The 26,173-nt window shown below is 45.2% G+C and overlaps 1 protein-coding gene across 1 annotated transcript; it reads right to left on the reverse strand.

Moving 5' to 3' along the window:
* Positions 1–1,054: 1,054 nt before the first annotated feature.
* On the reverse strand, positions 1,055–24,758 carry CDC25A (cell division cycle 25A). Its single transcript, XM_054018470.1, has 16 exons — positions 24,507–24,758; positions 20,231–20,316; positions 19,849–19,897; positions 18,731–18,769; positions 18,511–18,547; positions 17,964–18,065; positions 14,782–14,901; positions 12,420–12,557; positions 11,024–11,098; positions 9,104–9,256; positions 8,669–8,758; positions 8,011–8,073; positions 7,815–7,913; positions 6,815–6,945; positions 6,367–6,478; positions 1,055–4,101 (listed from the first exon to the last, which is right to left on the reverse strand). The coding sequence occupies exons 1-16, from the start codon at positions 24,677–24,679 to the stop codon at positions 3,961–3,963; spliced, it is 1,608 nt and encodes a 535-aa protein (XP_053874445.1). The 5' UTR covers positions 24,680–24,758; the 3' UTR covers positions 1,055–3,960.
* Between the last annotated feature and the right edge of the window lie 1,415 nt (positions 24,759–26,173).

Genomic DNA, 26,173 nt, shown 5'->3' on the forward strand with positions numbered 1-26,173 from the left:
CAAGGGCTTGTGTTATAGCTTCACCAGCCTCCAAGTAGCTTGCCACATCAGTTTTGATAGGACAACAGATGGAAGTAGAAAGAACAGTTCCTTTGCTTTAGTCTACAGTGGATTTGAAGTCACATTACTGTATTTAAGTTAAGCTTTTGATTCTGATCCCACTTCTGAGCACCTGTTCTCCATCTCAGTGCTATCTGCTGAAACTATTAATATACCTGAATACAGCATGCAGGTGTTCCAGTGGGAAAGCATCCAGAACAAACACATACGGCTCTTTGCCACATAGTGAGTTGTACAATTCTCTTCTCACAGGGTATGGAGAAAAGCATTAATGTCAATCTCTCTGAAGTTCAGACCACTACGACTCCAGTATTATCCTCCTCTAGTCCCTTGTACAGAGTACCTGTAGTATATTATTTAGTAGTCCTGCTTTGAGAAGCCTCTAGCCTTGCGCAAACAACCTAGGATTGAAATTAAACGGGGTTCTTTTCTTCCTGTGCATCACTGCCAGTAACAAAAGCTCTAGAGGAGAGTATGCCCTTATAGGTACTTGTGCAACCCTCCACTGCTAGCAGTGGGTTTGCAGAACTGAAACGGATTGGGAGTAGGGATGACAGTTCTTCTGGGGCACCAATGGAAATAAGGCCTCCTTCAACTGGAATGACTTTGCTGACATAATAGGAGTTAGGAGCAAATAAGCCTGCTGCCTTTAAAGTTAGTAGATAGGATTGAATACATCCAGGAAGCAGATCTAGTGAGTAAGATGGAGACATTTTTAGTCATTTTGCAGCAGAACCATTCGAAGTTACACTGGAAGCATTCTGTGAAGTGAAAGGGATTTGGGAAAATTAGTAGAAAGCAATTTCACAATACAATAAGCGTAGTCTGCTTTAAACTCAGGCTTGTGCTGTTTTCAGCGTGGTATGAGGATGCTGTTCCACATCTTATTTCATAGTATATATTATTCGTATTATTTCTGCACCAGTCATGGACCAGGACCCCATTGTGTAGGTGTGGTACAAACCCAGAACAAAGAGATGGTCCTCAACACAAAGAGCTTACAGTACCAATATATCTGAGGAGACAGAGGGATACAGTCCAGCAGAGGAGTACAAGAAACAATGAGACAAGGTTGGTGCTGTGACCTCAGCACACCAGCAGCCTGACCATTAAGTCTTTTGTAGGCTTCATGGCAGAGGAGTTTTAAGGAGAGATTTAGAGGAGGATAATGAGTTGGTTTTGCAGATGTTTATAGGGAGCTTCTCCCAAGCGTGAAAGGCAGCATGGGAATTGTCCACACTACACCACACTGCTCAAGGATAGTAATATGGAACTACATTGGAAACAAACAGCTTGGATTTTAGGTAGTTTATTCCCTCAGCCTGCAAGAGTCTATTACAGATGCAGGCTGTTTTAGTACAGATCCTGTTTAGGACTATGTACATCGTACAACTTCCCTCCCACCCACACAAAATCCTCAAACCAGGGTACGTACAAAAGAACAAGGTCAGGTATAAAACAAGGTTTTGTATTTCCACCCCCCGAACAAGGTTACATGGAACTCTAATTCAAACCGAACACTGCCACTAATTAACAGTGTGGTACAGCAGTGTTAAACAGCAATACTCAGCACACATTTAATATCCTGAATACCAGGAAGTTGGGGGTATTCTCAATACAACTGTAAAGCCACAGTTTGCTATAATGGTTATTGTTACACAAGAAACCAAAGGTGAATGACCCCTTTCAAATGGGGGGGAAAAAACACATTATGTTACTCAAACAGTCTCCCACCTGCTTTTTTTGGATGTGACTTGCAGCTTCACAGTTGTTACATACATGACATTTGTTTGCTATGCTGCACTGGAGGGATGTGTGCGTCAGATTTACTACCCAGATATGTTGCTAAGTTGCCAGCTTTGAGTACATACTGATCACCTGCATACAGTGAAGGTAATCATGTACCAGAAGGTAGCTTTAGACAAATGGATTACTGATTGGATTTCATAACAGCTTTCCCCTTCCCAGATTTAATACTGACACATAATTCAGAAAGTTTAGATTTAAGTCATTTCACTGGGCTTCTTACAGAAATTCTTAATACAAAATACCATGCAAGGATGTGGAATACAACTTCCCGCCTGTTTTTTGATTATAAGTTTGGTAAATCACCAGCACTGATTTAACACTTATTAATCCACCCATAAGAGACTTAACTTAAAAAAAAAATGTTATGTAATCTTTTTGAAACTTAAAGAAATAAAACTTGAATAGACCTTAGGAAATGGGAAACTTAAAAACAAAATAAAACGCCACAAAACCTTCCCCACCCTATACTTTGATGTAAATACCATTTTTAGAACGTTGACCTGAAGGCCACAAGTCAAGCCATCTGAAGCACTTTTGGATTTCTACTAAGGTAAAAATAAGGGTCTTTGAGAATCGATGGAAAGTAAGGCTGCTTTCCCACACATACAGAGCTGGTTTCACTGATATGTTGGCACATGGGGAAGCAGAGCCATTGGCAAACCAGGCATACTACAGTCTCGCTGTGCTCAAAGCGAGAGCCAGATCACATGCTAAGTCATTAGACTGCTTTAGCATTTGCTAGACATGCTTTACATGTTGCCAAAGAAGCAACTAGAACAGGTTTAACATTGGCCCAATCTCTTGCCATGGGATCCTCAGACTGCTTTGGATAGCTAATTTCTAGGATTTAGCTGTTTATTTTACTGGAGAACACAAAGCTGGCCTTTGAAAGTTTTTCCTTTTACCAGCATCAACTATCTACTAATGGTGAAAACTCATTGGCTGTAGGCTCCTCTCTTGCTTTGTCCTCCCAACAAACCAGTTGTAAACATCCGAAGTAAAAAATCCATAGCTGCTGAAGCAGTTTTAGCACAGCTGCACAGTGGGAGGTGGCTGAAGTTTCACTGAGAAGCAAATCAACTTGCAAATGACAGGATCAGCATGATTCCACATAGCCAGGTTCTCTTCCAGCGGTAAACCATGATCATTCCTAGAAATGAGAGAAGCAGCAACATGCTGCTCCATCACTGCTCAATTTGGCAACGCTAAATACATAATCAGGTTTGCCACCTGGCATTTCAGAGTTCACCAGAAGCAACCTGTTCTCTGGCTTACAGGAACTGGCAGTAATTCTGTCCGCTTTGAAATGGTGGTTTCTTCAGATTTAATGAAACAGCTAAGGAGAAGTTCCTGAAGTTAAAATATAAAATAAAGCAACCTAGGTCACAGAATAAATTAAAAGAACATGATATCTGCACAACAAGCAGTTTCCCGTTATACTGTCAGTAGGCTTCCTGTAGGTGTTGCATTTTCGTTGTGTGAAAAACCTCAGAGAAGCACCACTCCCCGTCCCACTTCACTATAGTGCGTTACACTGCCAACAACCACCAATCAAAACTGCAGTTGAAAGGAAAGACTTGAGAACCCCATGGTAGGTTGCCTGTTAGCAGAAATGAGGTCTCAGTGCAATCCAGATGACTCACCTGCAGTGGTATTAGCTTCATTCAACTGTACTTAAATAATAAAATAAGGCAAAGTTTTAAAACAGGCACTAAAATAATCTCACCATTAACACTTACATGGCACACGCCAGCTCAAGCCACCCCACCTATAGTAGGCTGTTGGATAGCTGTTTCCACGTATGCCACAGAGGAGAATCCATTTCCATGAACCATATTGAGGACGGCATACAGAAAAGTCATCCTTGCAGTCCGCAGGCAGATCATTAGGTCCACATGAGCAGCATGGGGAATACAAGTGTTCCATATTGTTTCTCTTATCACTTCCAGCAAGACTGGCAAGAATGCGAAGTTGTCCATGGAGTGAGCTGGTGCATGATAATCATGACCAAGGAACAGATACACTCTTCTCCCCTCCCACTTCAGTTTTCCTACATGGTGAGCAGTCTCCTGCTGCCCACCGATACAGCCCTTAGAGTTTCTTCAGGCGACTGTACAGTTCCCTTTTGCTCTTCTCACCTGCCCATGTTCTACTTTTTGTGCGGAACCTTTTCAAGTCTTCCTTAAAGTCCTCATGGTGCATGGGGCGGTAGCTCTGGGGTTCACAATAGTTCTGGGAAAGAAAAGCTGGTTTTACTTCAATTTGTCATTGCTTTGTGTACAAATGACATTCCTATCTGAACCCTGTCTGACCCCAGGCACCAAGCTCATGCTTACAACCATCCATACAACTACTCAACCATCCTATCATCGTGGCATCTAGATCCAGGCCCCAAATTGCAATTTAACCACTGGTTAAGTTGCTTTAAGCCAACATTCACAAACTGAACTCATCACTCAGCTCTGCTTGACATCTCCCTCCTAAAGACAGCTCTCTCAAAGCAGCGGTGACAACCTTATATTTACATCACTCTCATCCCAAAGCCTCCTACCAAGAAACATTCTTCCCATTAATGAAACCAACAGAACACAGCAATACTCACAGCCATTTAGAAAAGAGAAAGTGTCCATCCTGAGAGTGTAGGGGGAACATAAGGAGGGAGAGTCTAGTTACTCTATCTGGAATTTGGCTAGCACGCCAGTAAAAAGAAATGGGTTTATTTGCAATAGAAAGGCTAGGAAGTGGGGGAGGGGAGCACTTTTGTTTGTTTGTTTGTTTGGTAAAACTCTCCTTGCCTATGCTGGAATAGTATGGAGAGCTAACTGGAGAACTAGTAGAATAAGTACATGGCACCAAGGAAGTGGAACCTGATTGAGATGGAAAACAATTTTTATTCAAACTTTTAAATGCACTAAGGCAGAAAAAGCTGTAAGATTTAATATCACCCTTCAAATTAAGGGCTGAGCATACATGGAAGAGCCCCAGCAAAGACCAGATTTGACATTCCTGATATTTCTAAGGTAAAAACAAGCTGAGAATCTATGGGAAAAAACTCAGGCTTTTGTTCGTCATACAGCATCAGACAATGACAAACCCCACGTTTCTCCTTTGTTCTTGCTTTCATGAAGAATGCCATAGATTTTAGTAACTACAAAAGGTCAATTTTATACGTCATCCAAGAGACATTGGTGAGCACTAGGAGTGACAATGGGTAGCTTTGAGGTGTGGAGAGGGTTTAGACAAGAGCCTTGGTGATGCATGGCTAGAAAGGGTTGAACATCCTGCAAAATAAATAACCCTCAAAAGACATTTGGGGAGATAATGTTTGTGTTTTTGTGTATTTATATATGTCTGAGTAGGGTCGACAATGTAATCAACAGTCCCTGTCTATGCTGTATTCTGATATCATTTAAATGAATTGTAAAAACTGAATATCTCGGTATTCATCTCTCGTTGAAATGTACTGTGAATGGGGGAGGAACAAGCAAATGGCCTTATGTTAATTTGTATAGCTAAGTATATGGACCTCCTTCAAAGTCATCCTAATTACCTTTTGTTCCCTGAGGAATTCCAACTTGTCAAAAGACATGAAATTGAATAAAAGATCGTTGGGTCCTATTCTGTCATCTCCGATCTGCTTAAGCTTCATTGGGGGATGTTTGAATTGCAAGACTGAGGTCTCAGTTATGCTGGTATGCCCTGAATATGAGATTTGGACATTGGACTACGACCTACGAACTAAATTCTAAAGGAACTGTTTGCAACTACAAAGCTCACCTTCTCTGCTATGAATCTAAACCTCAATGGATTGAACTCATGTCTGTATGTATATTGATCTTTTAACCATACTGTCTCTCTCGTTCTTTAATAAATTTTAGTTTAGTTAATAAGAATTGGCTGTAGCATGTATTTGGGTAAGATCTGAAACATTCATTAACCTGGAAGGTAATGTGTCCAAATCCTTTGGGATTGGTAGAACCTTTTCTTTTATATGGTGAAATCAGATTTTCAGAAATCATCATATTTTATCTGGGTACCTGGATGGAGGCCTGAGGCTGGATCACTTTAAGGGAACTGTGTTGTTTGGACTTCTGAGTAACCAGTAAGGTAATAAAGAAGCTGTTTTATACTGGCTCGGTGAATCTAAGTATTGGAATATCCACCAGCTTTTGGGGGTTTGGCTGCCCCATTCTTTTCAGTTCACCCTAACTGAGTGACCACAGCTGGCCCCCACTGGGACCCTGGTCACAGCCTTTATTACAAAAACTTCTCAAATGGCAAGCTAATCATAGCAATCAATCTAGTCTTGTAGCACAGCAAGACTACTATGTAAGAATGAAGTATAGTGCAGTGAGTTACTCTTCATCTGTTCAGAAGCACAGTTTAAGCCCTATAGCTGAATTTAGCTGGAGAGAGAGGCATTTGTTCAATGTTATCCCTGTTGTGAAGAGTGAAAACAGAAGGGCAATGAGAAGTTCATAAATGAGCGATCCTTACTCGGCATCTTAAGAAGAAGTCCTTATAGCCCCCCTTTAGCACATAGAGCTCTGGGTAATGCAGGTTGGGGTACTCGTTCCCCAGTCTGTCTCTCTCTCTCACAAACCGGCACCTGTAATAGGGACAGAGGTTAAAACCTACAAACCTGAGTTTAGAAAGGAAGTTATATTTGTGCAAACCACATTCTTAACCTATGCCTCCCATTACTCAAAGAACAGAGTACAGCAGCCAGCCACCATCTGTTAGGAACACATGCTGTACTGTCGTCAGATTCTGAAATCTAGTTGTCTATCAGAAATGACAGAGCCAGCGCCTACTACAGTAAATTGCATAAGTGGTTGACATGCTGCTATCTAAAGTCTTAAACCATTTTCAAAAAGCTTACTAGTAACAACTGTGTAACAAGCACAGCTGTTGGATTCTGATCCCAGTATGCTCAGATACTCACATTCGGGGACCCCGCTCTGAGGAGAACTCACAGTGGAATACTATTATTACTCGTTTGTTCTCTGATGGCATGATAGGTTTCTTCAGCAGGAAATCTGCCACATCCTCTTCCATGTGGAGGTTTACAGCACCCTGGGAAGGCAGAGTTGCAACTGAGCATACAGCACAAGTTAGGAGGGGAGACGTAACAAAGCCACTTCTATCCTCTTGTTGAGCACAGTTAGCTTTCCTATCCTTTGGAAACAAAGCTGTTTACACCCCTTGGAGAGCAGCTCTCTGCTGGAACAGCTCCCATTCTTGTGCAGTCACCCAAGTGACCACAACATCAGTAGGATTTAGCCTTCCACCTCAAAGCACAGTGCTCTGGTTAAACTGCTTTTCAGAACTAGCCAGCTTACTCAAGCAGCACTGTTCAAAACAACTGCTCACATTTCAAAGCTTGTGTAAGAGAATAAGGCCATTTCTTCTACAGCTAGAATATTAAAATTTAGTTAAAGTAAATAATGTCAGATTAAGCTATGGAAGTTTTTAATATCTGTTTCCCTAGAGACATTAGGTATCCTAACATTCTGATTTTTCTACAGAGAAACAAGTATACGGTCAGTCCTCTACAATTGCCCTACACCTCCCATTAAAGCAAACCCTGCTTCTAGCCAAGGAGAGCTGAGTGTTCCTCCCTTCGGAGGGAAAGCTAATCCAGAGATCACGAAGAGTGAGCGTAGTACCAAACAGTTTGTACAGCACAACATGGTTCCAATTGTGTTTGGGGACTTTGGGCAGGGCTGTAATAGAATTTTAAATATAAGATTAAATATAAACTCAGACACAATCTCCTTAACCCAAAGAAAAAAAAGAAGCCCTAAACTGCCAGCCTACCCTTGGATTTGCTCATGAATAGCTAAGAATGAGCATCTTTAAGATACTTCCCAGTGCTCCCTGATTTGCCCAGAGGGTAGCCATACATCAGACACCTATACATTTCTCCTGCAGGGTCACTGTACCTTGATATGGCCTCCCTCATATTCATATGGATATCTGCAGTCAATTATCACACACTCCTTAATGAAGCTTGCAAACTTCCCAGTCAGCACAGATACAATCTACACAGAAAAAGAAGATTTCAGGAGTTTATCTTATGTGCTACATGAGTTTGCTTCTTGGTACAAAGCAATTTCTTATTGCCACTGGGATACATACCATTTCTGGGTCGATATATTTTAAATCTTGATGCTTCCCATCTACAGTGTGGAAAAGGTAATCCTAAAAAATAAAACAGAAGGCTAATTCAGACTGAGGAAATCCCATTTATGACAGTGTAAACCATACATCTCAGTTACAGAATGTCTGGTTATTGATTTTATGGCACCCACTAGTATAACTAGACAATTCAGAGATCAGTAGAGGCACCTGCCCATCATTTATTTTATTAATAATTTGGCATATGCAATCTGGTCAAGCCAAGCCACAGTGTTCTTAACAATATTCAAGGCATGAAGACTTCCAGGAAGTTGAGTCATTTTGCAGTCCTCCACAATGCGTGTCATGGTTTGTGGCTGCCCACACTGACATAGTAGCTTGTCTCTAAAACTCCACCCACAAGACCTTACAATATAAAGAGAGAGGGAAAATGGATGCAATTTAACAGTTTGTAGGGAGTTAGAGGATTATGAATAATTGTGGGAAAGGATTCAGAATACCTCACACGGGTGAGGAGTTTAGTAAATTATTGTTAAAGCACTTTAGTGCTTAGCATTTATAGAGCACTCAAACATGCACTGTTGGAGCAAGAGAGAACCTGACTTGGGTTAGTTTGACACACAAAGATGCTATTAAAAAAAAAAAAAATCAGTGTTACCTTTGAGAAGTCGCCAATAAGATTCCTTTGGTCATTGTCCAAAATGCTCTCAATCTCTGAGGATGACTGAGTCCTAATTAGTTTCAGACTCTACAGGAACAACAGTTAGAGGTGACTGCTTAGTAACAATGGCCTATTATCCTTTCTCAGAGAATCAATGAACATCAATTGGTATATATATCATAGAATACCTAAATCCTGGCCTGCCACACCCTCACATTTATTTTCACAATGGAAGACCTGAGCTCAAGCCCACCTAACCCATCCCCTAACATCATGCATTAAGAGACTACAGCTTGTCAGATGAACAGTTATCTACCTGGAAGAGCATTGTTCTCTTGAACATTCTTGTTTTAATTTATAAAAATTGGATACCTATCCTCACAAAATAAAACTGATTAGACAAGGATTAATATTAGCTATTAAGCCACCAACCATTGCTTCTTCAGAAGGTGTTCCAGGCACATTTTTCCTCCTTTTGCTGTTTCCTGGAGAGGTCTCTTCTTGGGACCTTTCCATTCTTTTCAGGGCAGTCCTAGCCACACCATTGGGCAGAGACGGTGATCCAAACAATCTGCACCGTTTAATCTGGAAAAAAACAGAGAAAAATCAGACACTCCCCCCAGCCAAGAAGGATGAGGTTAAAATCTAGATCAGTCTCAAACGTAAAGTTTCCTGCAAACATGTTTATATAAGATTTCATTAGAGCACAAGTGGGTGTTGGCTTGTCACAGCAAAGTAGCGGAGACATAATTTGGTGCCACGGCCAGCTGACCTCTTTTAACTTCAATACTAGGCCGTATATTTAGTTGCCATGCAAGAAACCCGGGTCCTAATCAATGTTCCCTCTAATTTTTTTTAATTTTTCATGTGCAGAATGAATTTTGTTATGTGCACCAATATGGAGGTGATGTGTGACACATGACCTTCATATTGGTGTACGCAACAAAATTCATGTGGTGGGGATGGGGCCGAGGGGTTTGGAGTGAGGAAAGGGGTTTGGGGGGGGCAGGTTGGGGCTCAGGGGTGTGAAGGCTCCGGATGGGGGTGCAGGCTCTGGGGTGGGGCTGAGGGGCTTGGGCAGAGGGTTGGAGTATGTGGAGGGTGCGGGCTCTGGCTGGGGGTGCAGGAGGGTGCTTCGGGGCCACAGGATAGGTGCCCCACCCCTGGCAGGACAGGTCCCAGCCAGGGCTGAGTTGGGGATGGGGGAGGGACACTCAGGCCGTGGCAGGTCTGGGCCAGGGGTGTTTGGGCCACCCCTCCCCCGGCAGGCCCAGGGCTGAGTTGGGGGTGGGGCACCCCCATAGGCGCCAACTCTGTGGGTGCTCCAAGTCTGGCGCACCCACAGAGAAAAGTTAGTGGGTGCTATACATAAGCACCCGCTGGCAGCCTAGCTCTCCCTGCCCCCCAGCATCTCCCATCTGCTGGTGGCCCTGCTGAAAAATTCCTCCCCTCCCGCCCACCATGAACAGCTGTTTCGCGGCATGTAGGAAGGGAGGGGGAGGAGCAGGGATGGGGCAGACTTGAGATAGGAGATGGGGAAGAGAAGGGACGGGGATAGGGACTCAGGGAGGGGGGAGGTTGTTGAGCACTCCCAGCTAAAGGGGAAGGCAGCACCTATGGGTGCCTCTCCCCTGGCAGGTTGGGGCCTGGGAGAGTGTCTCCCCCCCTGCACCCTGTCCCAACTAGGCGGGTTCCCTGAGCACCCACGCAGCACTTAATAGGCTGCTGCATGGCCATGCAGTTTATAGGGATCTTAGGTCCTAATGTTGGTCTCTTGCTATGCAGGTTTACTGAGTTTGGGAACACTACAAGAGAAGCATGCTCTGGCCTTAGGGTGAGGGAGTGTTTTATAGCTTGACAGAAAATCCTCTGGCAGATTAAAGAACTGAGTTGATGGACTGCGAAGGGAATCAAGACTTCAGCCTTAAAAGATGGTGGCTGGAGGCATTACAGATGGGCGTATGCAGAATGGGCTGGAGAGACATTTATAAGATTCTGTTTAGGATGCAAACTTTGGACATCTCTCTCAAATTGCTGAAGGAAAAACCTTAATACAGTTAAATCCTATAGACACTGTCCAACTGTTTCCAAATGCTACGGAGACAGAACCCTCTAGTCATTCGGCAGGCTAAGGTTAAGAGCAAACATCCCGAGAGGTGCAGGCTCAATGGCGCAATTATGGTCACTTGCCCCAAAGGCAGTTTTCGAAAGCCATATTAGCAAATTTATGCCTTGAATGTATGAGGGATGCCAAGAGTAATGATTTAATCAGTTTTTAATACAGAATTTCAATGGTGTACATGGCCCTTTGAAAGAGATGCAAGTTTCATTACGTTGGGATGGGACACTTACGTGATTGTCTGCTTTTCTCATGACCAGTGGAGCAGTCCAAAGGCTTGCCACACCAGATGGCATCTCTTCATCGTTCTGAGGAAGGAGAAAGTTACCTCAGTTCTATCACATTTCAGGAGAACCACATTTCATCAGGACAGTGGCTACACAACATGTCTAAGGCTTTTGCACAGCTCAAGCAGGCATTTAAATTTAATGCAGGGGGCACAACAGTTCTTTGGGATTACTTAGTTCCCACAGCAGTGAATCAGTACCATTTATCTGGTAATTCTTAGATTAACAGGAACTCCACTCTAATGAAGACTAGGATACAGGAAAGGCAGAGTCTTAAAGCTGTTGTGAGGGAAGTTACAGCAGTTGATTCATTTAACAAAAAAATCCATTTATGATTTTTAAAATGTTACATTACAACTTTAAGAGTCTCCTGCTCTCATGCATTGAAATGGGAACAGAATCCTGTTTAAGCAAAAGATTGCAAAGAAGAAGGTACATCCAATTTTAGGCTTACCAGTCATGACTCCATTCCTGGAAATATGGCTTCTCCCTTAAATACCCCACTGTAGACAGATGTTTTCCTTCCCACTATTTCCTGGGCATTCCCCAGTAAATTGCAATGTGAGTATTTTATCAACAAAGGAACAGCAGCAAATTGTCTCCATTTAACTGCTACCATCTGCTGGCGAGGAACTGACGTGACAATATAGTCTACCGTTAGAAGCACAAGCATAACATTTCTGTAATTCTATGAAAGGCAGCAAGAGGTGGAAAAGACTATAGCTATGTCTACACTAGCACTTTTGTCACTAAAACTTTTGTCAGTCAGGGGTGTGAAAAAAACCACCCCCGACGGACATAGTTTCACTGACAAAAGCGCCCACATGGACAGTGCTATGTCAGCCGACATAACCACCACCACTTTGGGGTGGTTTAATGATGCCGGTGGGAGAGCTCTCGCCCATCGGCACAGAGCGGCTACATGGGAACCCTTACAGTGGTACAGCTGCAGCGGTACAGCTGTGTTGCTGTGAGGTCTGTAGTGTAGACATGGCCTACAGCATTAAGTCTTCTTGGAGGATCATCTGCAATTACCAACTTTTTGCCACTTGTGATGAAAGAATTCTATAACTTGATCTATCTTAGTTAGAGTAGTTGCTCAACATAGACGTTCACCCTGGACAAATGCCATTAACAGATTGTTGATGGCCCTACAAGGCTTAACTAGAATTTACACTACTATGGTCATTTAAAAACCTGCATCAAGAGTCTGCACTCAGGACATTATATACACACACATCGCTTCTCATCTGCAGATTCTTTACTTCTAAATAAGTGTTCAACACAGACACAGGAATGCTGTCCCCCGCAAGTGTAAATCAATCACTCCCCTTTCACATACCTTCAAGTCCTCCCCATCCAATATATCTAGAAATCCATCATCTTCTTCCTCAGTGTCAGGGGAAGTTAGAGATGACTGCTGCATGAAAGCAGGCCTATAGTTTTCCAAATCATCTTCAGGGGCTTCACCAGTGGGAAACTGGAAAAAAAAAAAAAAAAAAAAAAAAAAAAGACATTTTGGTTTAATGGCAGCCTCCACCCAGCCCTTTATTCTGGGGATTGTGAGAGACACTGACAGGCCAGCAGGTCAGAGCCATAGGCCAATTCACTTGTGTGTGAATAGCAAAGAAATGTTAAGTGTACTAGTATGCACAGACCAATGCACTGATGTGTTAATAGGTATTGTTTTCACCTATCCATACCCTGTTGATTGCTATCACGTTACATTATGTATATCCCTGTACTTAATTAACCATAGATCAAAAGCGTGTTAGTATTAAGAGGAGAATTTACTTGATATGTAAACTTCATGAAAACTAAAGAAGGATTGTTATGTGCCATTACATTAGAATTTACATAGCGTATATCCCAGTAATTAAGTTTATCCATCAAATGCGATTGGAGCTTTGGAAATATAAATGAAGAAGTTTGCTAACTTCAAAGCATGGGTGATTGTGTTCGACAATGGAAATTCACAGACTCAGTATGCATTTAGTCAACAAAGGAGAAGCCCACACTGTGAATGAAAACACTTGCCAGATGGCTTTCCGTGGAAAGGAGCTATAAGAATGGATCCAGAGAACAAGATTGTCTCTGAACTATTTGGACAATCACAGGGAAGCGTTCCAAGATGCAAGACAGAGATCCCCAAAGTTATTCTGGGTAACCTTGAGACACTTATGGAAAACTAGCAGATTACTACATCTCTATCATCATTTTGGACTTACAAACTTAGTCTCACCAGTTAATGTATTTTACCTGCTTTAATCTCTCAATAACTCATTTCTTTTTCTTAGCCAATGAATCTTTAGTTTACTAGAGAAACTGGCTGCCAGCATTGTCTTTGGTGTGAGATCGAGAGTATCCATTGACCTGGGGTAAGTGACTGACCTTTTGGGGTTGTGAGGAACCTGACGTGGTGTGATTTTTGGTTTTAATAATCTTTTGTCACTAAGATCAGTTTGTCTGGGTGGCAAACAGGCTGAAAGGTCTAAGGGGACAGTCTGTAGCTCCATGGTAACACTGGTATAGTGATCCAGGAGTGCACTTTTATTACTGTCTTGGTGAAATCTAATTATAGAATATATCACCAGTTTGGGGTGTCTGCCCTATTTTCTGACCTGAGATTGGCACTCACAATTGTGAGCCACTCCAGACAACGTGACACTATGGTCTCCCTTCTAGATGACTAGGAACACTGGTTCTAGCAGCTAAGGCAGTGCCATTCCTTTAAATGGATTTACAGGAGGCATTCACATGATCATCCCACCTATTCATCAACTGATTTAGTTGGGGATTGGTCCTGCTTTGAGCAGGGGGTTGGACTAGATACCTCCTGAGGTCCCTTCCAACCCTGAGAGTCTATGATTCTATGAACTGGCTTAGGCAGCTCCAAACCTGGCTCTGGCACTGTTATTTGGCCAGCAAAATAGTGAAAAACTTCATGGCTAGTTTTTCATTAAGGGATAATCCTGCATTCTTGAAAACTGTACAATCCAGCGTGTTTGCAAAGGGAAGCTCAGTTCCAGGATGGTGCAGAGAGGGGATGTCTAAGGAACAGGAGGTTACCATAAGTCTCCAGGTTTTGTGCATGCAGTCAGGAGACGTATTCAGAAAGAAGAGGGATCACCATACTTAAGTAGGAGATGAAAACTAGAGTCCCCAATTCCCTGCTTATATATAGTGGTCTTGGCCCCTTTCCTGGATGCCCTGGCCAAGCAACAGAACTGGACATAGAATAGTACTTCATCCCTATATTATAGATGCAATTTTCAGTTTTGTTCTTTTAATGCATCTAAATTTCAACATGTCTGCTTCACTGCAGAACCAGCAACAAAATAAAAAGATTCATCCAATCCATGCTTTGTTAGACATCCATGCTCACTTTACTTATTGCAGTTTAGTTCAAGTTTCGTGAAGGATTATAGTCAATAACTACTAGTGGTGTCATGGTAACACCCCTAGTTGATTTCCCATATTCAGGGTAGAATGAGATTTTTTCCAGCTTTAAAGCCTGAAAGCTGGGTGGGCTTTTTTCCAGCTCAGTGTGTTATCAATAAAGATGCAGAATATAGTTGGTGCTTCTTCCCTCTCCCACCCCCAGAGCATCATGTCTCAGGACCACCACTTGAGTGTGCTTTTCCTCCTAGACCCAAGCAAGCCTAAGGCAAAGGGTTAGCTGCCAAGGACAGCCTGATACATACCATCCGAGCTGGGGCAGAGTTCTGTCTTTGCCCAAAAACATCTTTTCCATCTTCAAGGGAACGGATACGCAGACAACTACGAGAAGCAGGCCTGGTTGGCTTCTTAAACTCAAAGGACTCCTTAATGAAAGGGAGCAAGACAAACATTTTATCAAACCAACGAAGCTTAGAGGTTGAAGGGCCCATTGCATAGAGATATTTTACAGCCCATCCCTCTTGAACTCAGCTCCCTGCAGTCCAAGGGATTAAGTAAATCTTTCAGGATATGTGCATTTCCAAAGGAAAGTTGTTATAATAGTGATTAATATAGGAGAATTAGACTCACTTCCTCTAAGTATCCTCTACAGTCAAATATCAGCCCTGCATCTATCAATTTTTCCAGCAAGAGTCCTGTCTAATCATTTCATAGGCAGCCAGATCTGTGCCTAAATCACTAGAATGAACGTGCTGTTGTGTGACAAGCTGCACCCTCCTCCCATTACTCCTAAGAATGACAGATGCTTCTGCAGAAATCTGAGCCCTTGTAAGATTTCTTCATTGATTGAATTCACAGCCAGTTGGTCTATAATGGAGTTGGATTCAACAGCCCCAGACAAGTTCCTTAAAGATTTACTCATTCAGTTTAATGAAATCACAGATGTTTACAGTTTGATAATTACAACCTGATAGGGCAATTGTCTGGAGAGCCAGTAAGGGAAAGCCTTGAAGTTAGAGGGATGACAAGGTAGTAGGCTCGGATTCTAGATCCTCAGTGAAGGTAGGATGCCCTAATTAGGTTAGGGCCCATCCCCCACAATTAGTTTTGAGATAGTGACATCCCTAACAAAGAGCTGAAGTGGTCCTAGAACAATCCTCCATTTTAATAGGGCACAAGAATTAGGGAGCATCCATCTCCCCTTCCCAGTTACCTTCACGTCTCTACAGTTCCCACCCACCCAATCTACCCTCCTCCTATCCCCACCCCCCCAACCTGTCCCCTCACATGCCACCACTCTTACCCTCACACCCACCTCCCTCCTCTTGATGTCTGCTGAATACCCATTCCATCTCTAAAAACATTTGTGAAGCAAAGCTTGTCCCTTCCACCAATAGAAGTTAATCCAACAACATATTGCCGCGCCCACCTTGTCTCCCTAACCAGGTCTCAGTCATTCACAGTCTCTTCATCTCTCTCCCCCTCCAGTTTCTGGCTCTCCCAGAACCATGCTGCCTCTGTAGCTGCGCTTTTACAGAGGGCTCTTCCCTTACCCAGCCATTACAGATCAGACCCTGGTGAGGATGGGGCTTCTCTCCAGTTACGGCCACTTCCACTACCTCCCTCCTCTGATTTCAACATCACTGTATCTGGTTCTTCTCCCCCTATGTTGCTGTCATTTACCACCCATCCAACTCCTCCCCATCAGCCTTCCTCTCCAATTTCAACTTCTGGCTCTCTTCCTCTCTTCTATCTACCACACTCATTCTTGGTGACTTCAGCTTCCATGCTGATGACCCATCTGACCCTCTAGCTGCACAATCCCTCACCTACAGCTCTTTATTCAACCTGGAGCCCTGGTTCAACTCCCCCACTCACCAAAAGGGCCATTCACTTGACTTGGTCTTCAAGAGGCACTACCCTCTGTTGCTGAGTTCCCTCTCTTCGATCATCACCTGATCTCTTTCAGCACCACCCATCAGCCCGTGCCCTCTCACACGGCCTTTCTGTGACTTCCACTCTATCAGCATTGATGATTTCTAATCTGCTCTCAGCCCCCTTCTTTTTGTAGGATTGTTGTCCCTCACCCCCATCAGAAGAGCTCACCTCCAATATCTGTTTCCTACACTCCTGCTCTCATGTTGTGGAAAGTCTTCAGCAGTCTTGAAATCTTGTCCCCTCTTGGCTTCCGTAACTGTCCACTCCTAGTTTTCCTCCTACCTCTCTAATCATGTCTTCAGCGCATCCTTCAGAGGATCCTTCTCATCCACCTTCCAAATTTTTGTGGCTCTAGAGTGCTCTGTCTTTGGTTCCCTTTTCTTCTCCCCCTACATCTTATCACTGGGTAATCTCATCCACAAATTCAAATACCATCTTTATGCTGATGGCTCAGATCTACCTCTCTGCTGCAGACCAGTCTCCTTTTGTCCAAGTTCAACATGGCTAAACGAGAGCTCTTCCCCCAACTGCCTGCTCAATAACCGTGCATGACAACACCATCCTGCCTGTCGCTCATGCCTGTAACATGGGCATCATCTTTGACTTGGACCTCTCTAGAGTCTCACATCAAGGCTATGTCTAAGTCTTGCCAATTCTTTCTGCATAACTTCTCTAAGATATGGCCTTTCCTGTCCATCCAAACAGATAAAACTCTCATCCAGACTTGCACCTTCATTACTGAAATGTCCTTTTTTCTGGTTTTGACAAATAGTGTTTCCTGGCTCATATCCATTCACAATGCTTCTGCAAAGATAATTCTCCAACTTACAGCTTTGATCATGTCACCCTTTCTCAATCCCTCTACTGGCTCCCTCTTCTCTATCATACGAAACATAAGCTACTTGTCTCCATGTTCAAGACCCTTCACAACCTAACCCCCACTCTATCATCTGTCATTCAGTATTAACAGATCGACTCCTGCCTCCAATCAGCCCATGTCAGCCTTCACTGCCCACTTGCTAATGCCTCATGCTTGGGTGCCCCCCAGCCCCTTAAACATCTACAAAGCCACTGCAGTGTTTTCCTTCAAATCCCTTCTAAGAGCTCTTTGCCACAATGCCTAAAAACTTGACAATGGCTAGACTAGACCAATACCTATTAGGCTGACCGACACTGTCTAGCTGTCTCTTGTACTCCCATGTCTTTCTGTCTGTATCAGTCTGTCTTTTGTCTTATTCTGCATTTGTATAGTACCTAGCACAACGGGGCTCCTAGGCATTATGGCAATACAGAAAGTGGAAAGTCAACTTTTGCACCAGATAAGTGCAAATTCTGCAAGACAAACCACGGAGAAGTTTAAGAATGCCACAGTTCACCAAAATAAGAAGAAAGGCCTTACCCACCACATAAACCACTCATTACAAACCTCCTCCCCAAATAAGGAGTTATCCCTACGTTTCAAGACCCATACTACCACAAGTCACAGCTTCCTGAGTATAGCTTCCCATATTACACTACTTCAGAGATGTGTAGAGTGACTTAAACTTACATTCTCTTTATTGTCATCTGGTTCAATCAGGTGAAAAACATCACAATCCAATGAATCTGAGTTGTTCCTCTTCAGAGCAGGACTAGACCCCAGAAGCTTCTGCTGCAAAAGTGAGAGGGTAAATCCTTCTCAATATCAACCAGATCCCCAAATTTTGGGCAACTGAGAGGCCATGCTGACAGCTTGCCAAGAATGTAAGGGCTGCAGTACCCAAACTGGCACAAACTATGTTAAAGACAAGGGCTGGCCATGGACACACAGTCCCTGGAGACAACAGGTCCCGGCATGCAATACTTCCACATAAAGCTGGTGACAGGCTGCCTTGTAGAACATAACAGATTACACTTTGATCCATTTCAAGACTATAGCCTATGACTTTCTATTATCTTAATTTTAAGCAACAAGCAACACCAGATTCTTGCGACTGGAAGATTAATGAGTTTTGCTGGATATCTGCTGATAAAAAAGTGGGTAGATAAGTAGCATAACACTTAATACTGAAAATCGCTTTGCCAACTCCTGAAAGACCAAAATCCCCCTCACTTACCGGGAGGGAACGTATTCTTCTGATGGGTAACTGAATACTGCAATGAGAACACAGACAAAAATAGAATCAAATTTTACTCTAACATTTAAGCTGAAAAGCTTTTAACAGTAACTGACAACACAACTCAGATTTTTCACTGCAAAACTGAATTAACTAGTAGCATAATTTAACAGACCAATAACTAATTAAGAAGGGAAGTTAAAGTTAAAATTGTACTCACTTAGTAAGTCTGCCAGATTCTAGAACTCTTTTCTCAAAGCTGAAAAAAGGCAGACAAAGGACATTAGTTACCTTTATTGCTAATTCATAACCCAATATTTTGAACTTAGTGTTGTTTAACTCAATGTCATGGAAGGTTTATTGCTGCTACTTGTCCCCAGGTTACAAACTTGCGCACCTTAGGCTATGTCTACACTACAGCTTATGCCAGCATAAATGATGTGTGAATAAAACACCCCCCCGAGTGACATACATTATGCCGGCATAAGCGCCGGTGTGGACAGTGCTATTTCGATGGGAGAGCTTCTCCCACCAACAAAGCTTCTACTGCTTGAGGGGGTGTTTTTCTATGCGGGCGGGAAAACCCTCTCCCATCCGCATAGAGCATCTTCACCACACGCTCTGCAGCACTGTATGTATAGACATGGCCTTAAGAACCATCTTGCTCTTTGTTTCCTAGAGACTTATTGTCTCAGCTGGGTTGGAGGACTAAACGCAGTTTCCCCAAGGAGACTAGCTAGTGTTTCCTAATTCAGGATAGTATTAACAGCAGATTAGCCTAAATGGAAACCAAGCTTCTCAGTGAGAAATGGGACAGGGTGTGCCCAAGGACCAAATGTGTTGCTGTGGCCCAAGGACCAAGTGTGTCCAGAACCCCATCATCTCCTTTACCTGCAAGGTAAAGACATAACTGATTGACCATAGGTGGCAAACTCAAAACAAGCAATTGCTGTTAGCCATCAGTTAAGGTATACGTACAAGCAAATAGTATTGCTGAGTATCTAATGAAAACTATAAGTTACATGCAAGTCAGACTCCTAAGCAAGGTGCCAATGTGATGCTCAGAGTCTAGGGTCCTCAGAAGTACATACTTTGGTCTGGGCAACACATTAACTTAGACATAAGACTTAAGTAGTCTGGGCCACATTCCGTTGTGATAGAAAATCTAAAATCTCAAGCTGCAATGTGCCAAGACATACACTTCAAGAAGGTTCAGTGAGAAGAGCCCATTTTACATGTACTAGCTGTGGAAATTTCAGATCAAGCCTCCCATTAGCCCACATTTAGCAGTTAATAGTATAATCTAAAATGCCAGAAGTTTAGCATATTTTTACATACGTTTCTTCAATGTCTGAGTTCAGGGGATCAGGAAAATCCAAACAGTAGCCTGTGAAAGACAAAAAGGGTTTTTACTATTGAAAATATAAAGTACAGGGCACCGTTAGCGAGGAATCTTAGATCTTCTCCCCGCAAAAGGTTACAGTGACTTGCTCAGCAGGGCAACTTTTTGCCATGCAGAGAGAGTTATAGACCAGGTCCATAACTCATCCTCTACTGGAAGCCCCGGGGTGGGGGTGGGGATTAATTATTGTTGCAGAGAATTATGCAAGTATATAGTATTAGCTTTCTCTTAAACCTGAATATTGCTCTTTATAATACAAGGCAAGAGGATGTCAAGCTTTCTCATTCCTTAGTACTTATGTGTGGATGAAAAAGTAACCTGAATCGGTAGATTCTGACGAGTCTGTTCTTTGTAGATTGTTAGTGTTCCTCGTTCCGAGCATTTGCACAGAATTCTCATACCGACTGTAAAGATTAAGAAAATTAGTTATTTTACTGAATGTTTCAGACAGGATCCACCATAATAGATTTAAAATATAGAAATACACAGTAAATGAGCTCAAATTGGAATGGCTACTCTTGATCAGTTTATGTAGTGGACAATGCAAAAGGTGCCAGTTTAACAGTCCTGCAAATTGAAGTTTTGAGTAACCATAGCAGACACAGTACAGGTAGAAGCAATACAATACTCCTGGGGGAATTCTGCGTCACTGCACATACAAAGAATTCCTGTCCCCCACAAATTTCTTTGATTCCCCCACAGATAAATGACTTCTGACGGGGAAGCAAAAGGAAGCCGCAAGAGCGGTCACGCGTCTCTCCCCGGCAGCGCAGGCAGGTTGGTTCGGGCACCTGAAACAGCCAGTAGATACCTAAATCACTGTCTGAGGGGGAGAGGCTATACAGTTGTGTGTGTGAGAGAGAGACACACTGTGCCTCTTGCTCGCAAGTGCAGCTTGCTTGGCATGGAGGGGCAGGGCTTTGGAGTGTTTCTGAGGAGTTAGGCGTGGGATAGGCACTGTCCCCTGAGGCAGAGCAGAATGTAGCTACCTGCCTGCTTAGTGAATTGTTCCCATTCTTTTTGTGAATTCCCCCAGGAGCATAAAGAAGGTGTAAATGTTTTAAGGTTCCTTTGCATTGCCAGAGTGGTGTAAAGGACAGTGCTTATAAATGCTTATGGTGCTTTAGTGATTAAAACTGATCTAAATTTTTGGACTGAAAAAATTTCCTATCAAAACGTGCTCCATGAACTGTTTGCTGCTGACCTTTCTGGATATGTTCAGTAGCCAATATACACTGTGAGTTTGATTCCCCGGCCCTCACTTGCTCTTCAGTTGCCTATGATGTAACACTGAGCATATGGATGCATATATTTGTTGACTAATAACTAGAAATAAAGGGTCAAACCTAGTTACATTACTGTCAGGCAAGGGGGTTTGAGGATTTCCTCCAATGCTCCCCACTCCCATTCTCCATCCACTGTATTGTAGTTTAAGTAAATTACTGAAATAATTGAAACCAGAGTGATTATATTCAGTTATTTTGACAAATAAAATATGCAGAATTTTGTAACATTGTGCGCAGAATTTATAATTTTTGGTGCAGAATTCCCCCAGGAGTAATACAAATTTCAGCACACTCCTGCCAACATGTCTCAACTTAATGATGTGGGCTGCATTTACACCAATGTCCTGAAAGCAATTAAAAGGATTAAAAAATCAGGCCTAAAATCATGATAAATATATTTGGGTTTTTTTGCCTTCTGGTTTCCATGTCATTCAGATACACTTGCATCAAGATTAAGCTTTTCTTTGCATATATCAGAGCTAGAAACTATCTTATTTACAATTAAAGTTGAGATTCTCTTCTAATCTCATGCCTCCAGGAGCTGGGGCTTTGAAATAAACCCCAAATATCTTAAAACTTGAAATAACGTTGTGATCATTGGCAACATTGCATGTGTAATGGAGTACTTATTGTATGGAATGAATTTATAGGTATTATGTGGTCTATCAAAGAGCCATGAAGAGGTAGAATAGCGGCAGACAACCCAACCCAAATAATCTCATGTTTAATTCCTTTGTTAGCTGGAAGAGAATTGTGGGAGAAAATAATTCATCCCTGTGCAGAGGGCCATCTAAAAACAACTTTATACTATTTATGCACCCTCCCCCAATCAGGTTTTAAGTAGGTTTTAAATGCTGTGTTGGTCTTGTGCTGCCCTATGCACAGGGATGAATTTTGCTCATATTGTGTAATTATTGACTAGTGACTAAATCACTATTTTTGCAATATTATTGCCAATACCTAACTCTGGGATTGGGGTAGAATAGGCCAAATCAACATATTGCGCAGATTCATCCCTGGTAAAAACTTACACCAGGGATGTACTTGGCCCTTTATAATTAATTCACAGTCTTAGTTATTTCAGTGCAGAGAAGGCTAGAAATACTGAGACAGTAATGGAGGAGGACTTTGCATGGCATGGGTAAGAGGCTACATGGTGCGGGGTGGAGGAAGGGCTACAGGATGCGTTCAGAAGGCTTTGGGAAGTGAGAGGGTGCGGTATAATAAAATGCAGGGTTTGAGCAAAGAAGATTGAAAGTGGAATGCATGGAATTACCAGTGCAGGGGACTGCTGGTATTGTTTGAGGGAGTCAGGGCGGGGGGAAGAATGCTGCAGGGGTCAGAGAGCCTGGAGAATGGAAATAGGAGCCAAAGAGAATTGAGGGGCTACCAAGATGTGATCATGTGGGCTGTGTGAGGAGGAAGAGAAGGCTGTAGGGACCAGATGGAGCCGCCAGGGCAAGATAGGGGTTGAATAGAGACGCAAGAGAGGCATATGGAGAAGGGTTACAGGGATCTGGGAGCCCAGGTACTAGTAGCAATGAGTGGGGAGCTGGGGTGAGGAGCTGCAAGGCTTGGGTCATGGGAGCTGTGTGGGGGCCAGGTCATGGGGGCCACATGTGTGGGGGAGGTGGCAGCCATTATAGAGAATATGGAGATCGTGTTGCACCATGTGTGTGCTGTGTGTTGAAAGAGTGCACCATGGAGGCCAGTGCCAGGAAGCTATGGGGTGGCAGGGATGAGTTCAGGGGGAATACATATAGAAGTGGTCGGCACCAGGAGGATGTGAGGGTTGCATGGGTGGGGTAATGGGGGCTGGAGAGAAGCAATGGTGGTTACATGGGCAGAGTAACAGGGGCCATATATTGGGGAGATGGGCAGACACCAGAAGTCATAGGGGCTGTATATGGATAGCCACCAGGATTCACAGGTGTTGCAGGGATTGGGGATATAGGGATGGGGTCATGAGAGCCATGTGTCAGGGAGGAGGGAGGCAAAAGGGGACTCTGGAGGATTGCAGGGGGGAGTCCGGGGAGCCACATACGGGGGAGGGGATAGGTAACAGGGGACTAGGGAGGCTGCAGGAGCAGAGTCATGGGGGAGGCACCGAGGGCGGGAGGGCTATAGGGGTTGCAGGGGTGAGGTTATAGTGCCAAATGGAAGCAGTCACAGAGGGGCTCTGGGGGCTGCAGGGGTGGGGTCCTGGGAACCATATGTGGGGGAGGGTAACAAGCACCAGGGGGCTATAGAGGCTGCAGGGTGGGGTCCTGGGGCAGGCACCAAGGGGGCCGTGGAGGCTGAAGGAGTGAGGTCATGGTGGCCATGTGGGCCAGGCACAAGAGGGGAGCCATGTGTGCACCAAGGGACTATGGAGGCTGCAGGGGTGGAGTCCTGGAAGCCATGTACAGAAGAGGGGGAGGGTCCTGGGAGCCATATGGGGGGGTGGGGAGAGCACGGGCACCAGATGAGCTATGGGGGCAGAAGGGGTGGGATCCTTGGGGGCAGGCACGAGGTAGCTCTGGGGTGGGGTCCTGGGAACTATGTGGGGGGAGGGGGGCTGAAAGGGTGAAGTTATGGGGGGCAGGCACACAGAAGCTCTGGGGTGGGGTACTGGGAACCATGTGGGGGGAGGAGAGCTGAAGGGGTTAGGTTCTGGGGGGCAAGCACAAGGCAGCTCTGGGGTGGAGTCCTGGGAACCATGTGGGGGGAGGGGAGCTGAAGGGGTGAGGTTCTGGGGGGCAGGCACGAGGCAGCTCTGGGGTGGGGTCCTGGGAACCATGTGGGGGGGAGGTTCTGGGGGGCAGGCACGAGGCAGCTCCAGGGTGGGGTCCTGGGAACCATGTGGGGGGAGGGGAGCTGAAGGGGTGAGGTTCTGGGGGGCAGGCACGAGGCAGCTCTGGGGTGGGGTCCTGGGAGCCACGTGGGGGGAGGGGAGCTGAAAGGGGGAGGTTCTGGGGGGCAGGCACGAGGCAGCTCTGGGGTGGGGTCCTGGGAACCATGTGGGGGGAGGGGAGCTGAAGGGGTGAGGTTCTGGGGGGCAGGCACGAGGCAGCTCTGGGGTGGGGTCCTGGGAGCCACGTGGGGGGGGGTGAAGCGGTGGAGTCGTGGGGGGCTGCATGGGGGAAAAAGCCAGGCACCGCCAGGGGGACTCTGGGGGTGGCCGGGGCGGGGGTCCTGGCACCAGGGGGCTCGGAGGGTTGCAGGGGATGGGTACGAGGGGAGCAGGCAGCCGGGGGCTATGGGGCGGGGGGAGGGGCAGCAGGGCCGGGAGGGAGGCGGGGGGGGGGGGCTGGCACGGCCGGTCTCACCTGTAGCCAAGGCCCTGCAGCTGCTTCATGGTGAGGCTGAGGCCGGAGACCGGGGAGAGCTCGGCGGGGAACAGGGACTTCACCACGCCGGGCCCGGCGGCCGGGAGCTGCGGCAGGAGGAGGCGGCGGCGGTGGGAGCTCGGCGGGGCAGGGCTGGGGGGCCCGGGATCCATGAGGCCGGCGTGAGGTGGGAGCGGACCCGAGCGGCTCCTGCTGTCAGCGCGACCCCCACGCTCTGACCCTCCCCGTCACCCGTAGAGAACAAACGCTGCGCCACCAGCGCGCGCGCGCGCTCTCTCGCTCTTTGCATACACCCGAAGCTGGCGCCAAACTTGGGCCCACCAATCAGAAGCGCTCTCCCCGCTCCTCGGCCCGCCCACTTCTCTGAGCGACAGCAAATCCGGTGAGTGAAACAGAGCGCTAGCTGTGTCCGACCAATCACAAACAGACTCTTTTCCTTTCTCCCCCCCCCACCACATTGAACGTCAGAGACACTGACCAGTAGAATGCGACCCTTCCCTGCAGACGGCCAATCACCAAGTCTCTTCACTTTACCCTGCCCTAGTCTCTAAGTGAAACGCCAATAGAATGCTGAGCAATCAAAACAGGCTTCGGCTTTTCTCCGCCTACTCAGCAGTTCTGACCAATCGAATAGAAGAGTCGGCAAGAGGGTCGACCAATTGACACCAGCCGAATCTTCTTTCTTCCCGCCCCCGGATTGTTTGACAGGAGATTCGACTACTAGAATTGCAGATAGACCCGTTGGGCGCTGGCGGGTTTTTTCGTTGACACTCGTATATAAGGGGCGTGATCAAGGGGTTAGCAACCGCGCTCTGCGCGCCTGGCCCCGCTCCATTGGCACTACAAGTTCCAGCATGCAACGCGCCAGCTCGAGCCGCTCGGCCGGTTGGCTCAAGATGGAGGGTTGCATGCTGGGTCTTGTAGTCTCCAGTAACCTCACATCAGCACCTCAGTAGACGCCATCACTGAGGGCATCATTGGGAGGGGAATGGGGCTGCAAGAGGGGGTCATGGGGTATAACCACCAGAAGGCAATGGGGCTGCACAGCCATCACTTGGGAGCATAATCTGAAAGCCATGGGGCTGCATAGGTATCACTGAGGCCATAACCTGGACCCCAGAACCTCTCTGTCTGGTGACACTGCCCAGGGTGGGAAAGAACCAGCTTGACCCTCAGATCCCAGGTGGAGGTCACAGGCCCGGCAAGGACAAAGCAGATCTTTCACCTTCTAATCTGAGCACCTGTGACGCCGAAATCAATGAGGCACAAACAGGGAAACACCCCCCCGCCCTGATGATGTTTTTACAGGGCAACTTTTCTGACTGTTTTTGAGAGCAATGTTCCCAAATCTCATGATTTTAGCACAAGTGGTGCTGGAACAGTTTTTATAGTGGGGGTTCTGAAGGCGGAAACCATGTATTTGGGTTGTTGTTATTACTACTTCAAGACAGGAAGTTGTAGCCTATAGGACTAACCTGCTTGCTTATATATATATATATATATATGGGGCTACCGTACGTCTGGATTTCCCTGGACATGTCCAGCTTTTCGATTTATAAATAGCCGTCCAGGGGGGATTTCTAAAAATCTAAAAATGTCTGGGATTTCCCCCCGGTCAGCTATAAATAGATCGAAAAGCGGCGGCA

The sequence above is a fragment of the Malaclemys terrapin genome, chromosome 2 (assembly GCF_027887155.1).
Source record: "Malaclemys terrapin pileata isolate rMalTer1 chromosome 2, rMalTer1.hap1, whole genome shotgun sequence".
In the NCBI taxonomy this organism is placed as follows: Eukaryota; Metazoa; Chordata; order Testudines; family Emydidae; genus Malaclemys; species Malaclemys terrapin.